The sequence below is a fragment of the Cricetulus griseus genome, chromosome 3 (assembly GCF_003668045.3).
Source record: "Cricetulus griseus strain 17A/GY chromosome 3, alternate assembly CriGri-PICRH-1.0, whole genome shotgun sequence".
Classification (NCBI taxonomy): Eukaryota; Metazoa; Chordata; class Mammalia; order Rodentia; family Cricetidae; genus Cricetulus; species Cricetulus griseus.
Genome location: NC_048596.1, coordinates 187,740,428 through 187,757,415, shown reverse-complemented (window position 1 = coordinate 187,757,415; position 16,988 = coordinate 187,740,428). Strand labels below are relative to the sequence as shown.

At 46.1% G+C, this 16,988-nt stretch overlaps 1 protein-coding gene across 1 annotated transcript in view; it reads left to right on the top strand.

Moving 5' to 3' along the window:
* The window catches only part of Fa2h (fatty acid 2-hydroxylase), a 54,167-nt gene extending 43,401 nt beyond the window's left edge, over nucleotides 1-10,766 (top strand). The window contains exons 3-7 of the mRNA XM_027406034.2: nucleotides 848-990; nucleotides 1,760-1,866; nucleotides 6,848-7,020; nucleotides 8,043-8,295; nucleotides 9,389-10,766. Of these exons, the coding sequence (XP_027261835.2) occupies nucleotides 848-990; nucleotides 1,760-1,866; nucleotides 6,848-7,020; nucleotides 8,043-8,295; nucleotides 9,389-9,468 (756 nt within the window). The 3' untranslated portion in view covers nucleotides 9,469-10,766. The remainder of the gene's footprint in view (nucleotides 1-847; nucleotides 991-1,759; nucleotides 1,867-6,847; nucleotides 7,021-8,042; nucleotides 8,296-9,388) is intronic.
* Nucleotides 10,767-16,988: the final 6,222 nt, after the last annotated feature.

Genomic DNA, 16,988 nt, shown 5'->3' with positions numbered 1-16,988 from the left:
GCTTACTATGCTTCATCATGCTGAATACCTTCCACTGACATTGTTATTATCTGCTTTATACCTGAGGGGAATAGGTTTCAGAAAGTTCAAGTAATTTTCCCAAAGTCCTGCAGTGAGTGGGAGAGCCAGGATTTGAACCCAGGACTGACTCCAAGAGTCTCTACTCTGAGCACTAAGCTATAGGAAACAAAGGTGCTCTCCTACATACCTGTTGATCCTTTCCAGCACCTAGCATACCTATATGCACACTTGCAAAAATTAAAATACACAAAAATCAAATGTTAAGCAAATGATTGTGTGGATAGCTATTTGAATGAATGGATGAGTGAATTAATTATCTAGGCCAACATCAAGAAGAAAGTCTGCAGTGAAGGAAAAGGGGCCTCCATTTATGACACAGCCCCTGGTGATACAGAATATATTAGCCCTTGTATGTATGTATGTATGTATGTATGTATGTATGTATGTATGTATGTAAGAGTCCACGGGGACTCTTAGACATTGTTACTAGATCTTGATTTGGCCATATTCTATGCTGTCTGGGTCATTAGTTGGGCTCTGCTGGCAACTCCAGAATCAACCAACTTAACAACTCCAGTGGGAGGAACTGGCATCTGGTGGTTCTTGGTCCAAGAAAGCTTGGGCCATGGGCCTGACTTGGATTCTGCATCCAGGGGCTGGAAGGGACAATGTAGTTAAATCTGGATTCCCTCCTCCATCCTGCTGGGTGTGTGGCTGCACACATATCACATGAACTGATGTGCTAGGGAACAGGATGCTATAACCAAGGGATGTGGAAATGGGTATCAGAAGTGTAACTATCAAGGGTCCAATTTGTCTCTTGCAGGACCTGGTGGACTGGCGAAAGCCTCTGCTGTGGCAGGTGGGCCACTTGGGAGAGAAATATGACGAGTGGGTTCACCAGCCAGTGGCCAGACCCATCCGCCTCTTCCACTCTGACCTTATTGAGGCTTTATCCAAGACTGTCTGGTGAGCGTGATGCGGGCTCTGAGATGGGCTTCTCTGTTGGCAATACCAGTATGACATAGAAGGGGAGGGAGCAGTTCAGTTCCTCCTTAAAATAAAGGATATTCTGAAAATTCTTGGGGAGCATGGGGCAGGCCATAGCCATAACCAATTCCTGCACATGGTTTTATCTACCGCCCAGGTAGCATCCTGCCATGTGCCTGCACCTGCTCCTCTCCAGACTCCTATGTAGGGTTCAAAGCCTTTAATGCACGTGTCAACAATTTTTCCTGTAATTAGTTCCCCTGCCACAAGAGGACAGTGACTATATACCTGTCCAGAGTTAGCAACCATGGTACACCAAAATTCTTTTCTGCCCATGACTATTCTCAAGAGAAATGGTGGCCCAAGCCTTTCATCCCAGCCCTGGGGAGGCAGAGGCAGGTGGATCTCTGTGAGTTCAAGGCCAGCCCAGCCTACAGAGTAAGTTCCAGGATAGCCAGAACTACACAGAGAAACCCTGTCTCAAAAAAACAAAAAACAAACAAACAAACAAACAAAAAAACAAAGAGAGAGAGGAGAGGAGGGGGTGGGGAGAGGAAGATGGACTCACGGCTTCTCTTTCCTTCCCCTACTCATTACACCATTGTGCCTTTCGGCCAAGGCTGTCCACATACTTTCTGCATGTGCTTTGATATCTCCTTATTCCCTCTGTATGCTTCAGAGTAGCTGGGCCCTGCTGTCCCTCCCCTTCCATTCCTCTCTCTCTCTCATCCCGATGGCCCTCCTGCAGGTATAGTGTCCCCATCATCTGGGTGCCCCTGGTACTGTATCTCAGCTGGTCCTACTACCGAACCCTCAGCCAGGACAACACCCGGCTCTTCGCATCATTCACAACAGGTAACAACAACAAACTGGCTTCTTCCTGACTTGTTCCTGTGGGTCTTGAGGGCAGGGCACTGTGTTCTCCATAGTCTTGAGTTTCTCTGGGCATAGAAAACCACATCATAATCAGGCGTTGGTGGTACATACCTTTAATCCCAGCACTCGGGAGGCAGAGCCAGGCAGATCTCTGTGAGTTGGAGGCCAGCCTGGTCTACAGAGCGAGTTCCAGGACAGCCTCCAAAGCCACAGAGAAACCCAGTCTCAAAAAACCAAAAAGAAAAGAAAAAGAAAACAACATCACAAATACAAAAGTGGGGCTTAACCAGCAGATACATGTGCATTCACACACACACAAATGAACACACAAAATAAAGCCTGGAAAAGGCAAATGAGTCATTCAGGGTCATATGGCCCTGATGTGGATGTGGAAACCAACTGCCCTCAGCTTCCAGTTAGCGAACAGGAGACAGAGAGAGTATGATATGGGTTGTTATCCAAAGAACACGTGGAACTAAGTTCCTCAGAGTGGCTACTCCGCCATCTTGGCTCACAGGCTCTCTGCTTGCCTCAGTCTCTGAGCACATGCCTCTACTCTTGCCCAGGTAATTTACCCGGCACCTTAGGTTGTTGTCTGGGGGTATTGCTTCCCTCACCTGATCATGGTTTGTTCCTGGCATGCACCAGACGGTTTCCTTCCTCCATACACAGGCTTCTCTTCTTCCTACATGCCCTGAGGACAGCAAGTCAGGGGCTTCCCACAGCATTGGGACCCTCAGTTTGTTTGCCTCACCCAAGATAGGGTGGGGGATTAGCATGCTGTGGAAAGTGGCCCCACAACCCAGCCCAGAGCCCAGAGGGTTACCGTGCACATCCTACTAGCCACAGTTACCCTTTTCGGCCCACGCTGAATAGCTCAGGCACAGCACAGGGCTTGTTGCTCAGAGGCCTGCTCACTGAATCGCCCACTGTCTGCCCAGTACTCCCCTAACAATTACCAACAGTGGCAGGGCCGCCAGGGCTGGAGGCCAGAGGGGGAAGGGGACTCTAAGCTTTGGCCCAGGTCCCTCCGCTGGATTCCTCCAGAGATACCACTCAGTACCAGCTCCGGCGGGATGGGCAGACTGGGTGATGCTGGGGTGAGGAGGCGGGTGGAAGCTTGACCTATAGGAGAGGGCTGTTCTCCATGGCAGGGACAGTGATTTGAGGGCTCCACAGCACCTCAGGCCTCTGCAGACAGCTAAAATGTGCCTGTGTGATAAAGGTCCAGTGTGGCAGGCTAGTAAGCCTGTGGCCACAATGCCAGCAACAGTGGCATAAGAGATGCATTGCCTCATGCATTCCTCATCGTGCAGATCACCATGCAAGGCACAAGTCACAGGCAAAGTGATTAAGAACTCACAAAGCAAGGCAAAGGGACACTCAGTGGGGTCGCACTGCAGCTACTGAACAAATGCTGCCCTGGAATAAATGCAGCAGAACTAGAGAGCTAGAGAGCCAGCGAGTAGTGCAAGCTCAAGGGTCACAGTGGCTTTCGGGAAGGAATGGAGCATTTGGGATGAAATTGTAGCTGCATCTCATGTTCATTCCCAAGTGAAGGATAATTCCCAGGCACCTAGAAATTTACTTGAAGCTATTTGTCAAAATGAGGTATGGCCAAAAAGCTAATGGTCACTTCTGCTTCCCACCTGCCCAGGCTTTCTTCCTTTCCGTTGGTCCTGGGCCTGTCTACAGATCATGTGAGCCCTTTGGAGGTACCTCTCAAAGCTGTCTCCCTGAGCCTGGTCTGCAGAGGGTGGCACAGCTCAGATTTCATCCGAGCACAAACCTCCAGCTTTCTCCACTGTTTCTCTCCTGATAAGTCTCTGTGAGCCTTCTGTATAAAGCACTTGACACATAAAGAAGACTTTACTCATAAAAAAAAAAAAACCTCATCTGCAAGCTGGGGGCAAAGTATGCAATGATACCACAAAGGACCTAGTGCTTCAGGGTGGTACCAGAGAACACAGCAAAGTTCACTAGACAGCCAGAAGTGGATGAAGACAAATGTCAGGGCCGTGTGGACTGAATCCCCAGGAACAAGAAAAACAGAGGGACTCCAGGGAAGAGAGCATCAGCAAATTTGTATGTGCAGAGCCAGGCAGTACTGGCACACACCTTTAATCCCAGCACTTGAGAGGCAGAGGCAGGAGATCTCAGTGAATTTGAGGCCAGCCTGGTCTACAAAGCAAGTTCCAGGACTCCAGGACTGTTACACAGAGAAACCCTGTCTCGAAAAAAAAAAAAAACACGCATGTGCAGGAGAAAATGATATGGCACATCTAAGGAGTCACTAGTGGTTTGATTTGGCTCCTGTACAAGTGACATATCTGGAAAATCAAGACTTGAGGGACATGGAATGTTGTGTTTGGGGGGACTTGGACTTTGCTTGAAGGCCATGAGGTATCACATTAACAAGGCATAGGAGCAAGAGTGGAGGACTGATACTGTCCTGGAGGCTAATAGGCAGTAAGGTAGTAGGATTCAGAACAGTGACCTGGGGTTGGAAGGATGGCACAGCAGTTAAAGAGTGTATGCTGCTTTTGCAGAGGACTTGAGTTCAATTCTCAGCACCAGTATCAGGCAGCTGATGAACTTTCTGTAATTCCAGCTCCAGGAAATCAGACACCTCTAGTCTTCTTACACACACACACACACACACACACACACACACACACACACACACACACACAAATAAATATCTAGGAAGAAAAATAGTGAATTGAGATGGATGGAAAGATAGATAAACAAATGAATTTAAGTTACAGATTGATTGGGCATGGTGGCACAAGAGGCTGTCAAGAAAGACAACTATATATTCCTCTTCCCCACATGCCATTGTTTTAGCCATATGCCCATGGGGAGGCTATCTTCGTAATAAATAAGCAAACAAACAAAATGCAAATGAGGTAAGATTCATATATTACAAAACTAATCATTTTAACTTGAATAGCACAGTGGCCTTTAGTACAAACACCGTCTTTATCTAGTTCCAAGCCCTCTCATCACCTCAGAAGGAAACTCAGACCAGATGAGCATTTGCTCCCCATTCTCCATCCTTCTCCATCCTCCTCCATCCTCCTCCCCACAGTGACCACCATTCTGCTTTCTTTGTCCACAAATGTGCTTGTTCTGAACTTTCACGTAAATGGCATCAGGCACTCTGTGGCCCCTGCCCCTCGCTTCTTTTGCTTTGCCAAAGAGATCTGAAGTGGATGGAAGTGACAGGTCTTGGTAACTACTGGATGTGGGAGAGGAAGATAACTATAGGCTTTGGTAACATGTGGGTATCCACAGAGGAGAAACCCCAATGGGCAGCTTGGAGGGGTGGGGCCCAAAGAAACAGGAAGATGATTCACTTCATTGGGAAGGGTTAGCTCTGGGGTCCTGTGTATACCGTGTGGAAATACACAGTGGGAAGTGGCTGGCCAAAGGTGGGGTAGAAGTACAGATCTGGGGTTGCCAGCCTGTGGTTAAAATCAGTTCTCAAGCAGAGTTTGGAGAGACAGAGGCTGGCTTCCATAGTAGAGCCTCAGAAGGTACATCCAGTCCCATCTATTGAATAATGCTGGGCACACAATTCAGAATTTACTGAGATATACATATATATATATATATATATATGTGTGTGTGTGTGTGTGTGTGTGTGTGTATAAAGTATATGCAACAATTATATAGAGAGAGGTGGTATGGGGTGCTCTCTCTGTGTAGCCCAAACTGGTTTTGAACTAATGACCCTTCTCTGTCAGCCTCCCAGGTACTGGAATTGCAGGTGCGCACCACTATATGCACGGCTTAAGAATTATATCTTGATAAGGCTATTTAAAAAAAAAGAAAAGAAAGTATATCTAAAGCAGTAGCTTGTGAGAAAGGGGATGTATACGTTTTTCTTATTGCTGTGGCAAAATACCTGACCAAAGCAACTTGAAGGAAGGGTTTGGTTAGGCTCAAAGTTTGAGCCTAGTCTATCAAGGCTGGGAAGCCTGGGTGTCAGAACTTGCATCAGCTGGCTGTAGCAGGTCCACAGTCAGGGAGTGGTGAGAAAAGAATGATTCTTCTCAGTTCACTTCTACCTTTTTATTCAAGCCCAGGACCCTAGTCCAGGAGGCTCTGTGACCCACTTCAGGAGAGCTCTTCCTTGTTCAGTTTAAATGTTTCTGGAAATACCCTCACAGAAACAGAGGTGTGTTCCCATGGAGATGTTAAATCTAGTCGAGATAACAATAAAAATTAACCATCCAAAAGGGTAAAGCCAAGAAAATGAGATAGAAATGCAAAAAACTAAACAGGAGCAGAAGAGACTAGAGGTGACGTCTCCTAGAGATCAAAAATGAAAGCAGGAAGAACTGCACGGTGTCAACAGAGGTTTGGACCTCAATGACTTGACCTTGAAGACACCCACACAGCCTTCCCACCTCATCCACACAAACAATTATACCTGCACAGCCTTCCCACCTCCATCCAGTCTGGCCATTTTCCTCAGATACCACTATTTCAAGTCTGTTGACATTTCTGCATTTAGGTTTTCCTGTCCTTCCTGCTCATCCACTCCCATACAGATGGTCCCCAATTGTTCATTCCTTCTATCAGGGACTGCTGGCTCTGCCAGCTCTTTCAAGATGGTCTCCTTCCCCTGCCCCATGCCACTGTGTCACCCTTCTAAGTAGAGATCCGGCACTCAGCCAGAGCTGTGCCTCCCACAGTCCCCATTAGGACTGGCTACTGGCTCTCTGAACATAGCCTCATCACTCTGGTAAAGAACCTTTCCCAAGTCCACAACAGATCCTCACAGCCTCCTTCCCACTTTACCACAGGGCTTTTCAGTGTGGCCTACCAGGAGCTACTAGGTAGAGGGAAACAACACCCAAGTTAGCCTGCTTGAGGCGAGGACTCTAGCACCACCAGGAACAGGTATGCATGGCATTCATCAACCCTGAGCATCTCTCTGTTTCCGCTGCAGATTATTCAGTGGTGGTGCCCAAGTCCATGTTTGCAGGCCTCTTTGTGTTAGGCATGCTCTTCTGGACCCTCATGGAGTACCTCATCCACCGTTTTCTGTTCCATATGAAGCCCCCCAGCGACAGCCATTACCTCATCATGCTGCACTTTGTCATGCATGGTCAACACCACAAGGTGAGCAGTATGGGTCCTGCTCCAGGCCCTAGAACATGCAGCCAGCTCTGGGAAGCCTTGCAGCTATTGCCAGCTCCCTTGAGTCTTCCTGAGAATCCAGCCCTGAGCTTGGAATGATGGACACCAAGGATGTTTGAGATTTCTCAGAGGGGTGACTGGGTTGGACATTCTCATCTGAGCCAGGTAGGGACAATGTGAGAGTGATATATGCATACTCCGGTGTCACACACACACACATCATGCTTATTAACAGCAGATTCTATGCATCACCCAAATTCATCATCATCTTTAATGCTTACAGCTCATTCATTCACCCTGGAACATTCTCTGAGCACTCCAGGGATCTCACCAGATTTCAGTGAACAAAACAGACAAAAACCCTTGCCTCCATAAAGGTGTCTTCTGAAGACAGTGCTCCTGTGTTTATATTCCACAGTGGAAACTGAAGCTTGGGGAAACTAAGGAACTGAGTAGCCCTCCCTCTTCCTTTGAGAGTCAAGAGCCAAAGGCTTAGGCTCTGATTCTCTGGTTCACTGTAAACAAAAAAAAAGAAAAAAAAAAAAAAAGCTTCCAATTGAGAAACGGGGAGGGAAGCATCATATTCAACTTCTAGGATCCTCTCACCACAGACTGTATTAACCCAGGTTGCTGATGTGCTACTCAACACTCTGTCTCCAGAAAGCCCCTCTGGATATGAGGTCAGAGCTCCTGTCTAATAGCTAATAAGTTCCAGAAGCCAAATGGTCTCAGGAGCATGGTGTGTCTTTGGGCAGTCTGCCAGGTTCCATCCTGGCTAGGGAATAAGGAGAAGGATACTTTATCTGGGTCTTTCCAGTCTGTTGACCTACCTGTCCCAACGCTATGAAGATACCTAGCCTTTCCAGGACAGATTGCCACCCCCTCATTGGAACATCTGGCTGCTCCACTCCATGAGTAATGTCTCCACTTTGACATGCCATGAGCACGAATAGGCTATCAGCCTTTCTTTGGCTGCCTCTGGTAACACACTTGTCTGTCCACAGGCACCCTTTGATGGCTCCCGCCTGGTCTTTCCCCCAGTGCCAGCCTCTCTGGTGATTGCCTTCTTCTATGTGCTCTTGCGGCTCGTCCTGCCTGAGGTTGTGGCAGGCATCATCTTTGCAGGGGGTCTCCTGGGCTATGTCCTCTATGATATGACCCATTATTACCTGCACTTTGGCTCACCGCACAAGGGCTCCTACCTGTACAACATGAAGGCCCACCATGTCAAGCATCACTTTGAATACCAGAAATCAGGTAAGGCTGGACCTCTCAGCCTTTATTTTTTGTTTATTGACTTTTTTGACAGTTTCAGCCCCAACTAAAGCCAGGCTCCATTCAGGGAATGGCATATACAGAGGGCTCATTTGTGTAGACAGCTATGCGGAGAGGGACAAGCACGGAAATCAATCCACGGCAAAAGTTATCTCAGACAGTGATAATTGTCATAAAGAAAATAAAGCAAGAAAACATTGGGCTAGGTGTGGTAATGTAGCCCTTTAAACTCAGCACTCTGGAGACTGAAGCAGACAGATCTCTGAGTGTTTGAGGCCAGCCTGGTCTACATAGGGAGTTCCAGGCTAGCTAAAGCTATATCATAAGACTCTAGCTAAAAAAAAAAAAGGAATAAAGAAAATTTCATGATATATTTAACCAGCTTAACCAAAGTATTACCATCTTAACTTGTAATTAACATAAAAAAATTAATGAGCTATCTTACATTCCCTTATACTGTCTGTTTTGTACTGAGAGCACATCTTAATTCATATGCTAAATTTTCATCACAAATAAAATCTATAGTTAAAATATAGACTCACAGATATAAGTTGCTCCAAACGTACTTCTGAGTTATCCATAACTGAGTCAAATATATGTGTTCACATAAAAACTTAATTTGAATCGAATGAAATGAGAAATTGGTTCCTCTGAAGTTCTAGCCACACTCCCAGCACTCTTAGCCAAGTGTTCACTGTGACTACCATGCTGTCATGTAAAGCCCTAGATAAGGTCATTCAAGGAACAGGTCATTGCAGATGTCATTGGAGCTGAGACCCAAATAAAAAGCAGGTAGGGGCTGATGTCTGGGACGTGGGCATTCCAGAGCAGCACCCTGAGGCAGGAGTGAACTTAACCCAGCAAGGACGAGGGGGAAGCTGAAGGAGGGCAGTGTGGGGGACACAGTAGGGCCAGGCCCACCCAGGAGACTGGGGTGAGACCCAGGTGTCTGGCCCTTGGGAAGGCCGTGTGCAGGGACAGATGTTGAAATCTCCCCTAGCTCTGCCTACCCATGTGAATTCTTTCTGCTCTTCTGTCAGCATTCATCCTCTGCCCCATTTGTCTCCCTCTACAGGGTTTGGCATCAGCACTAAATTGTGGGATTACTTTTTCCACACTCTCATACCAGAGGAATCCCACCCGAAGATGCAGTGACAACCCCTAGACCCTCTGTTCTACCCTCAGTCTAGCCCTGGCCCCTGCACCCTGTCCTACCCCAGCCTCCATCCAGACCCTGCTGAGATCAGCTTGGCCAGGCAGGATGGGCTCTGTCTAGCCCTGGGGCTTGGTGGAGATCTTAAGGCAGGACTTCTCTTCTGGCTTACTGTGTGAGGATAGCATCCTCTTGATAGCCAAGTGGCCCTTGGGGACTGGCTCATTCTCAGAGAATTAGGACCTCCCCATTGGCATTCCTGCCTAATCTTCAGGCCTCAGTACTGTTCAGGGTCCAGACAATGGCCCCAAGGGGCATGACGGAAACTGACCCCACCTGTGCCTTAGAACCCTGGGCTCCCTGGGAGCTTCCCCATGCAGCAAAGGGACTAGTGTCACAGCAAAAGCATGGTGTGCAGGTCTGTGGCCATGTCTTATTCTCCTGCCTTTTCTTGAGAGAGTTTGATGGTTCAGAAGTGAATGAAGGACTATCCCAAGAAGAAACAGCACGATGCCTCCCACAGGCCACTCCAAGACCCCAAAATAACCATTCTGGACCCTGCCAATCCCAGATACCAGCTGTGCTACCAGCTGCCGCAGTAGAAGTAATCCAACACTTGTCTACCTGGGCTGAAAGCCTGAGGCTGGCTGGCTGGCATCCTGTTCAAGGCTGACAAGAGCTTTGACCCTTGTCTTTGGGAATCACCAGCTGCTTTCTCCATCCCTCCTCTGCTCCCAAGCAACAAAACTGCCCCCCAAAAGGTCTCTGCATTGGTGAGAGACCCACCCCAACCCTAGCCATTCTTGGCCTCCACCTACATAGGTGGATGCCTGCCCAACTCAGGACCCTCCCAGCAGTGCCTCCTGAAACCAAGAAGGGACTTTCATGTGGTGCCTTATCACCTTCCTCGCCCTGAGACCATTCTTCCTTATAACCAGAGCCTGCACTGCTTCTGAAGTCCTATTTATAAATTACATAAATATTGTTCATCTGACCCCAAATGAAGTAGCTGGTCAGATAGCCCTTTCTAATCCTATGTGTTGAGCTTATGTAAAAAAAAAAAAAAAATCATCTTGCCTTCCTTATTGTTCCTTTCTTACCCACAAGCCATTACTACTTGAAACTTGACAAAAACCCAATGTGTGCAAAGACTAAAGAGAAGCAGTGTGACTGGTCCTGTGATTTGTACTGTTTACGGTGAAGCTATCTAGAGATTTTGAGATAAATATACAAAACTGTGGTTGTGAAATAAAGATGTAAATAAATTGTATATTTTGAAAAATAAAACATTGAGAAGAAACCAACAAAGACCCATTGGTGTTTGTTGATGGTGACTGGACCCCATCATGACTGGGAAGGAGGAATGAATGGTCTAGAAGGAAGATGTTATTATACTGAGCAGTTTGTATAAAGTTGCTGGGGAACTGGGATAATAAAAAGCTGACTGGCAGGCCAGGTATTGTAGCACACACCTTCAACCCCAGCAGAGGCAGATGTAGGCAGATCTCTGGGTTTGAGGACAGCCTGGTCTACAGAGCAAGTTCCAGGACAGCCAGGGCTACACAGAGAAACCCTGTCTCAAACAAACAAACAAAAAACCTGACTGATTGTTACCCTCTTCCTTGCCTTTAGCTTTTCTTTGTTACATTTATTAATTTTGTATGCAAGTATACCTGCATACCATGATATGAGCAAGTGGAGGCCAGAGGACAATTTGCAGGAGTCAGTTTTCTCTTTCTACCATCTGGGTCCTGTTCTGGGACAGCCACCAGAGAAGGCTACTTGGACATAGGTTTAAGCCAATAGAAAGTCTTTAATAGCTGACCAGCAACTACACTGGGTATTCAGGATCCCAGTGTAGCCCCAAGTCTTTCTCCAGGTGAGCCTTTAAACACAAAAACCACATTCTGGGTTGACACAGTTCAGTTAGCAAGAACAGTTAGCTAGAAGAAGAACTACAGAAGTTAATGGAGTCAGGCATTGGTGGCGCATGCCTTTAATCCCAGCACTCGGGAGGCAGAGACAGGAGGATCTCTGTGAGTTCAAGACCAGCCTGGTCCACAAGAGCTAGCTCCAGAACAGCCTCCAAAGATACACATAGAAACCCACCTGGGTGGGGGGGGTCAATGGATTGGGTCTTTGTTTTCATTTTGGCAAGTGGTGCTGTGTACATGCTGGATTTTATGGCCTGAATGGTACTTCCACCATGGAGTCAGTTGTGCTCAGATCTGAGGCCTGTTACGGGCCCCAGGATCAAACTCAGGCCATTGGGCTTAATGACAAGTCCTTTGTCTGTTTCCCCATCTTAGCTGCTCTTGTTTTTTGTTTGTTTTGTTTTGTTTTGTTTTTTGCTCTTATTACTGATTTCAAATTCTCTGCAGTCAGCATCTTTGCTTATTGCCTGAATTCTAAAGGGATGACTCTCACAATCCATCTTGATATACCACTAGAGAAAGGATTTTGAAATTGTTTCCTTTGTTTTCGAGAGTTTCATACATGTATACTAAGTCTGATCATATCTAACCTGCATTTCCCCCCTCCAACTTTCCCCAAATCCTCCCCCATATGCTTCCTCTGAACTTCATGACTTATTTTTAATAACCCATGGGCTGGTTTTTTTCCTTTATTTTTTTATTTTTATTTTTTTTTGTCAGCTTGACACAAGCCAGGATCATCTAGGAAGGGGGGACATCAACTGAGAAAATGCCTCCATCAGATTGGCCTGCAGGCCACCTGTGGGGCGGGTTCTTGATTAATGATTGATGGAGGCAGTGCTACCCCTGGGAAGGAGGGGCTGGGTTGTATAAGAAAGCAAGCTGAGCAAGCTAGTAAGTTCCTCCATAGCTTCTCTTTCAGTTCCTGCCTCCAGATTCCCCTTTTGAGTTCCTGCTGGCTTCCCTTCATGATGGACTATGATTGAAATGTACAATCCAAATAAACCTTTTCCTCCCCTAGTTACTTTTGGTCCCCCATTATTATCACAACAATAGAAGACAAAATAGAACAACCAATTAAGTCCAGTTAGTGCTGCCCATGTATGTGTGGGGCCATCCATAAGATCATGGGTAACCTACCAGGTGGTCACATCCTTAAAAGAACAAAAAAAAACCTCCCTCCCTCAGCAACTATCCACTGTCAATAGTTCTTGAGTATAAACTGGAAGCTGGCAATCATCTACTTCATCTATGCTGGGATTTTGGCTGGATTGATCTTGTGTAGGTCTTGTGCAGGTAGCCATAGTTGCTGTGAGATCATGATTTCAATAGACACATTATGTCCAAAAGACAACATTTCATAGCACTCCTCATCCTCTGGCTCTTACATTCTTTATGCCTCCTCTTCTGTGATGGGAATTAGTGATGGGGAATTTAATATAGCCTTAGTGATGGGGAATTTAATATAGACATCCTGTTTGGAACTGAGCACTCAGTCTCTTTTAGGGGGGTGGGGTTTGAGACAGGGTTTCTCTGTGTAGCCTCGGCTGTCCTGGAACATTCTCTAAAGACCAGACTGGCCTCAAATTTGGAGATCTGCCTGCCTCTGCTTCCCAAGTGCTGGGGCTAAAGGCCTATGCCACCACTGCCTGGCTGAGCTTGGTCTCATTCTCAGCACTGTGATCAGTTATGAACATCCCTCCAATGGCTGCTGTCCACAGCACAAAGATGCTTCTCTGACCAAGGCTGAGAGCAGCCCTGGTCTACAAATATAAACATGAACATTTAGAAGGTAACTTGATGGCATGATCAGTTATCAAAATAACAATAGCAGATTCTACCCTAGGGCCTGTGACCTCCTCAGCTTTGACCAGGATTACAGTAGCAGGTATGAAATTCCCTCCGGTGAAACAGGCTTCAAATGCAATCAGAAATCAGTTAGTTACTCCATAACAATCATACCACTATTGCTCCAATAGGCATATCTTTCCTGGCAGGTTGGTATTACAGCACGTAGTGTCCAGACCTTGATAAGGCCATTGATGTCTTTTCTTCTCAGTAACCTTTAGTCACTATGGCAACCAGCCTGCAGGGAGGAAGTTTATTGTTGGTTTGAGACTGATCTATGTTCTGCAGCCAAACTGTGTGGTGTCTCCAGCAATAGGGTCTTACCATGTAGTTATGCTGGGTAGCCAAGGGCAATAGCATTTAAACAATTTGTCAACCCAGCAGAAAAGGAAGCTTACTCAAAAGAACTATTTAAATTCTGATCAGGGGGTGGGGATCACAGCTTGACTCTTAATGATCTAGAAATTTCCCTTTTCTGATTCTCTATCAAACACCTAGTGCCTTGCCAGGGAGGGACTCAGGGCCACCTTGTTTCTGTTTGTCACGTGTTTGCACTCCCCAGACCTACTGTCTTTGGGTGTTTCCTGGATGGCTGGAAGAACTGCCCCTTTAATTATGTTCTATTGCATTCTTACTTTAGCTCTTGACTCTGATCTCTGCCTTTGAGCTTTGTATGCTTTCTCCTTCTGCCCAGAACAATAACCAACTTATAGCCATGCCCAATATAAGTCAGCCTTGTCTCTACCAGATCTCTGCTTGGTAACATTAGCTTTTTGCCTCTTCTTCTGGTCCCTGGCCTCTGCTGCCCTCTGGTGACAACATGCAGCCCTGCCTCATGTGAGAGTCCTCAAGAGTGCTGTTTGGAAACCACAGGTGTAGTTAATTTTAAAATTCTAGCATTTTCCCATCTGTTCTCTCGACTGACATACCTGTCTCATTTCCTGTTTAAGGAGGAACACTGTTGTATGGGTTTCCAAACAGCCAGTGGCTGGCGGTTTCTTCACAGGTGTTTGGCCTGTGAGAGTTAACTTCAAGAAGCACAGAGAACACCTGCCAGGCTTATCTATTTGAAGACAAGATGCCACCCCCTCCCTCCAGTGGCTCCAGAAGATTGTCTTCAAGGGCATCATCTATCTTTACTTATTACTCCCTATCAAACAGCTGTCTTAGTCCATTTAATGTCGCTACAACAAAGTGCCTGAGAGTAGGTACTTTATTAAAAAAAAAAAAAGAGGCTTGCTAGGTGGTGGGTGGTGCACACCTTTAGTTACAGCACTTGGGAGGCAGAGGCAGGCAGATCTCTGTGAGTTGAAGGCCAGTCTTGTCTACAAAGCAAGTTCCAGGACATCTAGGGCTACACAGAAAAATCATGTTTTAGAAAACCAATGTGTGTGTGTATGTGTGTGTGTGTGTGTGTGTGTGTGTGTGTGTGTGTGTGTGTGTGTGTGTGTGTGTGTGTGTGTGTGTGTGTGTGTGTGTGTGTGTGTTTGTGTGTAGGTTTATTTTACTCACTGTTTTGGGGGCTGAAAGTAAAAGGTTGAATAGCCCCATCTGTTTGGCTTCTGGCTACGCTATACAAAAATACAAAACAAAATCTTTAAAATTAAAAAATTTAGTGTAATTAAAGAAGAACTACCTTAGGGAAGGTGTCTTAGTTGGAATTTCTATTGTTGTTATGAAATACCATGACCAAAGCAACTTGGACAGGAAAGTGTCTATTTGTCTTACACTTCCAGGTAATAGTTCATCAATGAAGGAAGTCAGGGCAGAAACTCAAACAGGGCAAGAACCTGTAGGCAGGAGCTGATGCGGAGGCCATGGAGGGGTGCTGCTTACTGGCTTGCTCCTCGTGGTTTGCTCAGCCTGCTTTCTTATAGAACCCAGGACCACCAGCAGGGATGGCAACATCCACAATGGACTGGGCCCTCCCCCATCAATCATCAATTGAGAAAATGCCTGACAGCCAGATTTTTTTAAATTTTATTTATTTATTATGTATACAACATTCTGCTTCCATGTATGTCTGGCACACCAGAAGAGGGCCCCAGATCTCATAACGGATAGTTGTGAGCCAACATGTGGTTGCTGGGAATTGATCTCAGGACCTCTGGAAGAGCAGTCGGTGCTCTTAACCTCTGAGCCATCTCTGCAGCCCTACAGCCAGATCTTATGAAAGTGTTTTCTCAGCTGAGGTGCCCTCCCTTCAGATAACTCTAGCTTGTGCCAAGTTGATATAAAACTAGCCAGCACAGAAGGATTTAAAGAAACAATCTGTAGAAGAAATAGACACTCAAAGACATGAAACACCAGGATATGAGATGTGCTGACTTCTTCTGTTTGCTCTTCCAATCTGAGTGCTGCATTCCATCCTCTCAGCACCTGCGGAGGCTGATCTTCGATAGCAGCAGTGTGCTCTTTTGCTTATTATTTTGCCCTGTTCTCCAAATAGAGGAGAAGGAGCAAGTCAGTGGATGGGGGAGGAAAGCCACGTGTTTGCTCCTACAGCTTTGCAATTTCTTTTCAATGATGATTTGTAGTTTTCAGTGTCCTCATGCTTGCATTGCAAACACTGCACCACGAAGCCCTGAACTTTGATCCAGAACCTGCATCTGTAACTCCAGCTCTAAAGCTCACTGGCCAGCCAGTCCAATTGAAATAGTGAGCTCCAGGTTCAGTGAGCGTTCCTGTACCAAAAAATAAAGTGATGAGGATTGGAGAGATGATGGCTCAGCAGTTAAGAGCACTGGTTGCTCTTCCAGAGGACCTGGGTTCCCACATGGTGGCTCACAACTGTCTGTTAACTCCAGTTCAGGGGATCTGATGTCCTGTCCTGTCCTGTGCTGACCTTTGAAGTCATTCATGGGGTGTACATACATACATGGGCAAAACACACACACACACACACACACACACACACACACACACATATATATGTATATATATATATATGTGTGTGTATATATATATATTAACGTTTTTAAAATAATAAGGTGGGGGGCTGTAGCAATGACTCAGTGGTTAGGAGCACTGGCTACTCTTCTAGAGAGAGGACCCAGATTCAATTCCCAGCACCTATATGACCCTCATAACCATCTGTAACTCCAGTCCCAGGAGACCTGACACTCTCTCTGGCTTCCAGAGGCACTGCATGCAATGGTACACACACATATATACAAGCAAAATACCTACTCATACATGCCCAAACACACAAAATAATAACTTAAAATTTAAAACAACATAAGATGGTGATGCAATTGAGGAAGACACCTGATGTCACCTTCTGGCTTACACACACACACACAAATCCCATTAGACTCACTTAAAATATTTCCAGAATTTTCTTAGTAGGAAAAGATTCCTTTACTTAATTCTGAAGCTATAAGTAAACTCCCCAGGTAAATGTTTTTCTTATAAGAGTACTGTGGCCATGGTGTCTCTTCACAGCAATAAAAACCCTAACTAAGGCCACCATACAATTTCTATTTCCTGTTTCTTTTTTTTTTAAGATTTATTTATTATTTATACAGTGTTCTGCCTGCATATATGCCTGCAGGCCAGAAGAGGGCACGGATCTCATTACAGGTGGTTGTGAGCCACCATGTGGTTGCTGGGAATTGAACTCAGGGCCTCTGGAAGAGCAACCAGAGCTCTTAACCATCTCTCCAGCCCCTCTATTTCCATTTCTATACTTTCCCAGCCATACAGCCTCAGTAAGTGAACAAATGGCATTTCTTATACAG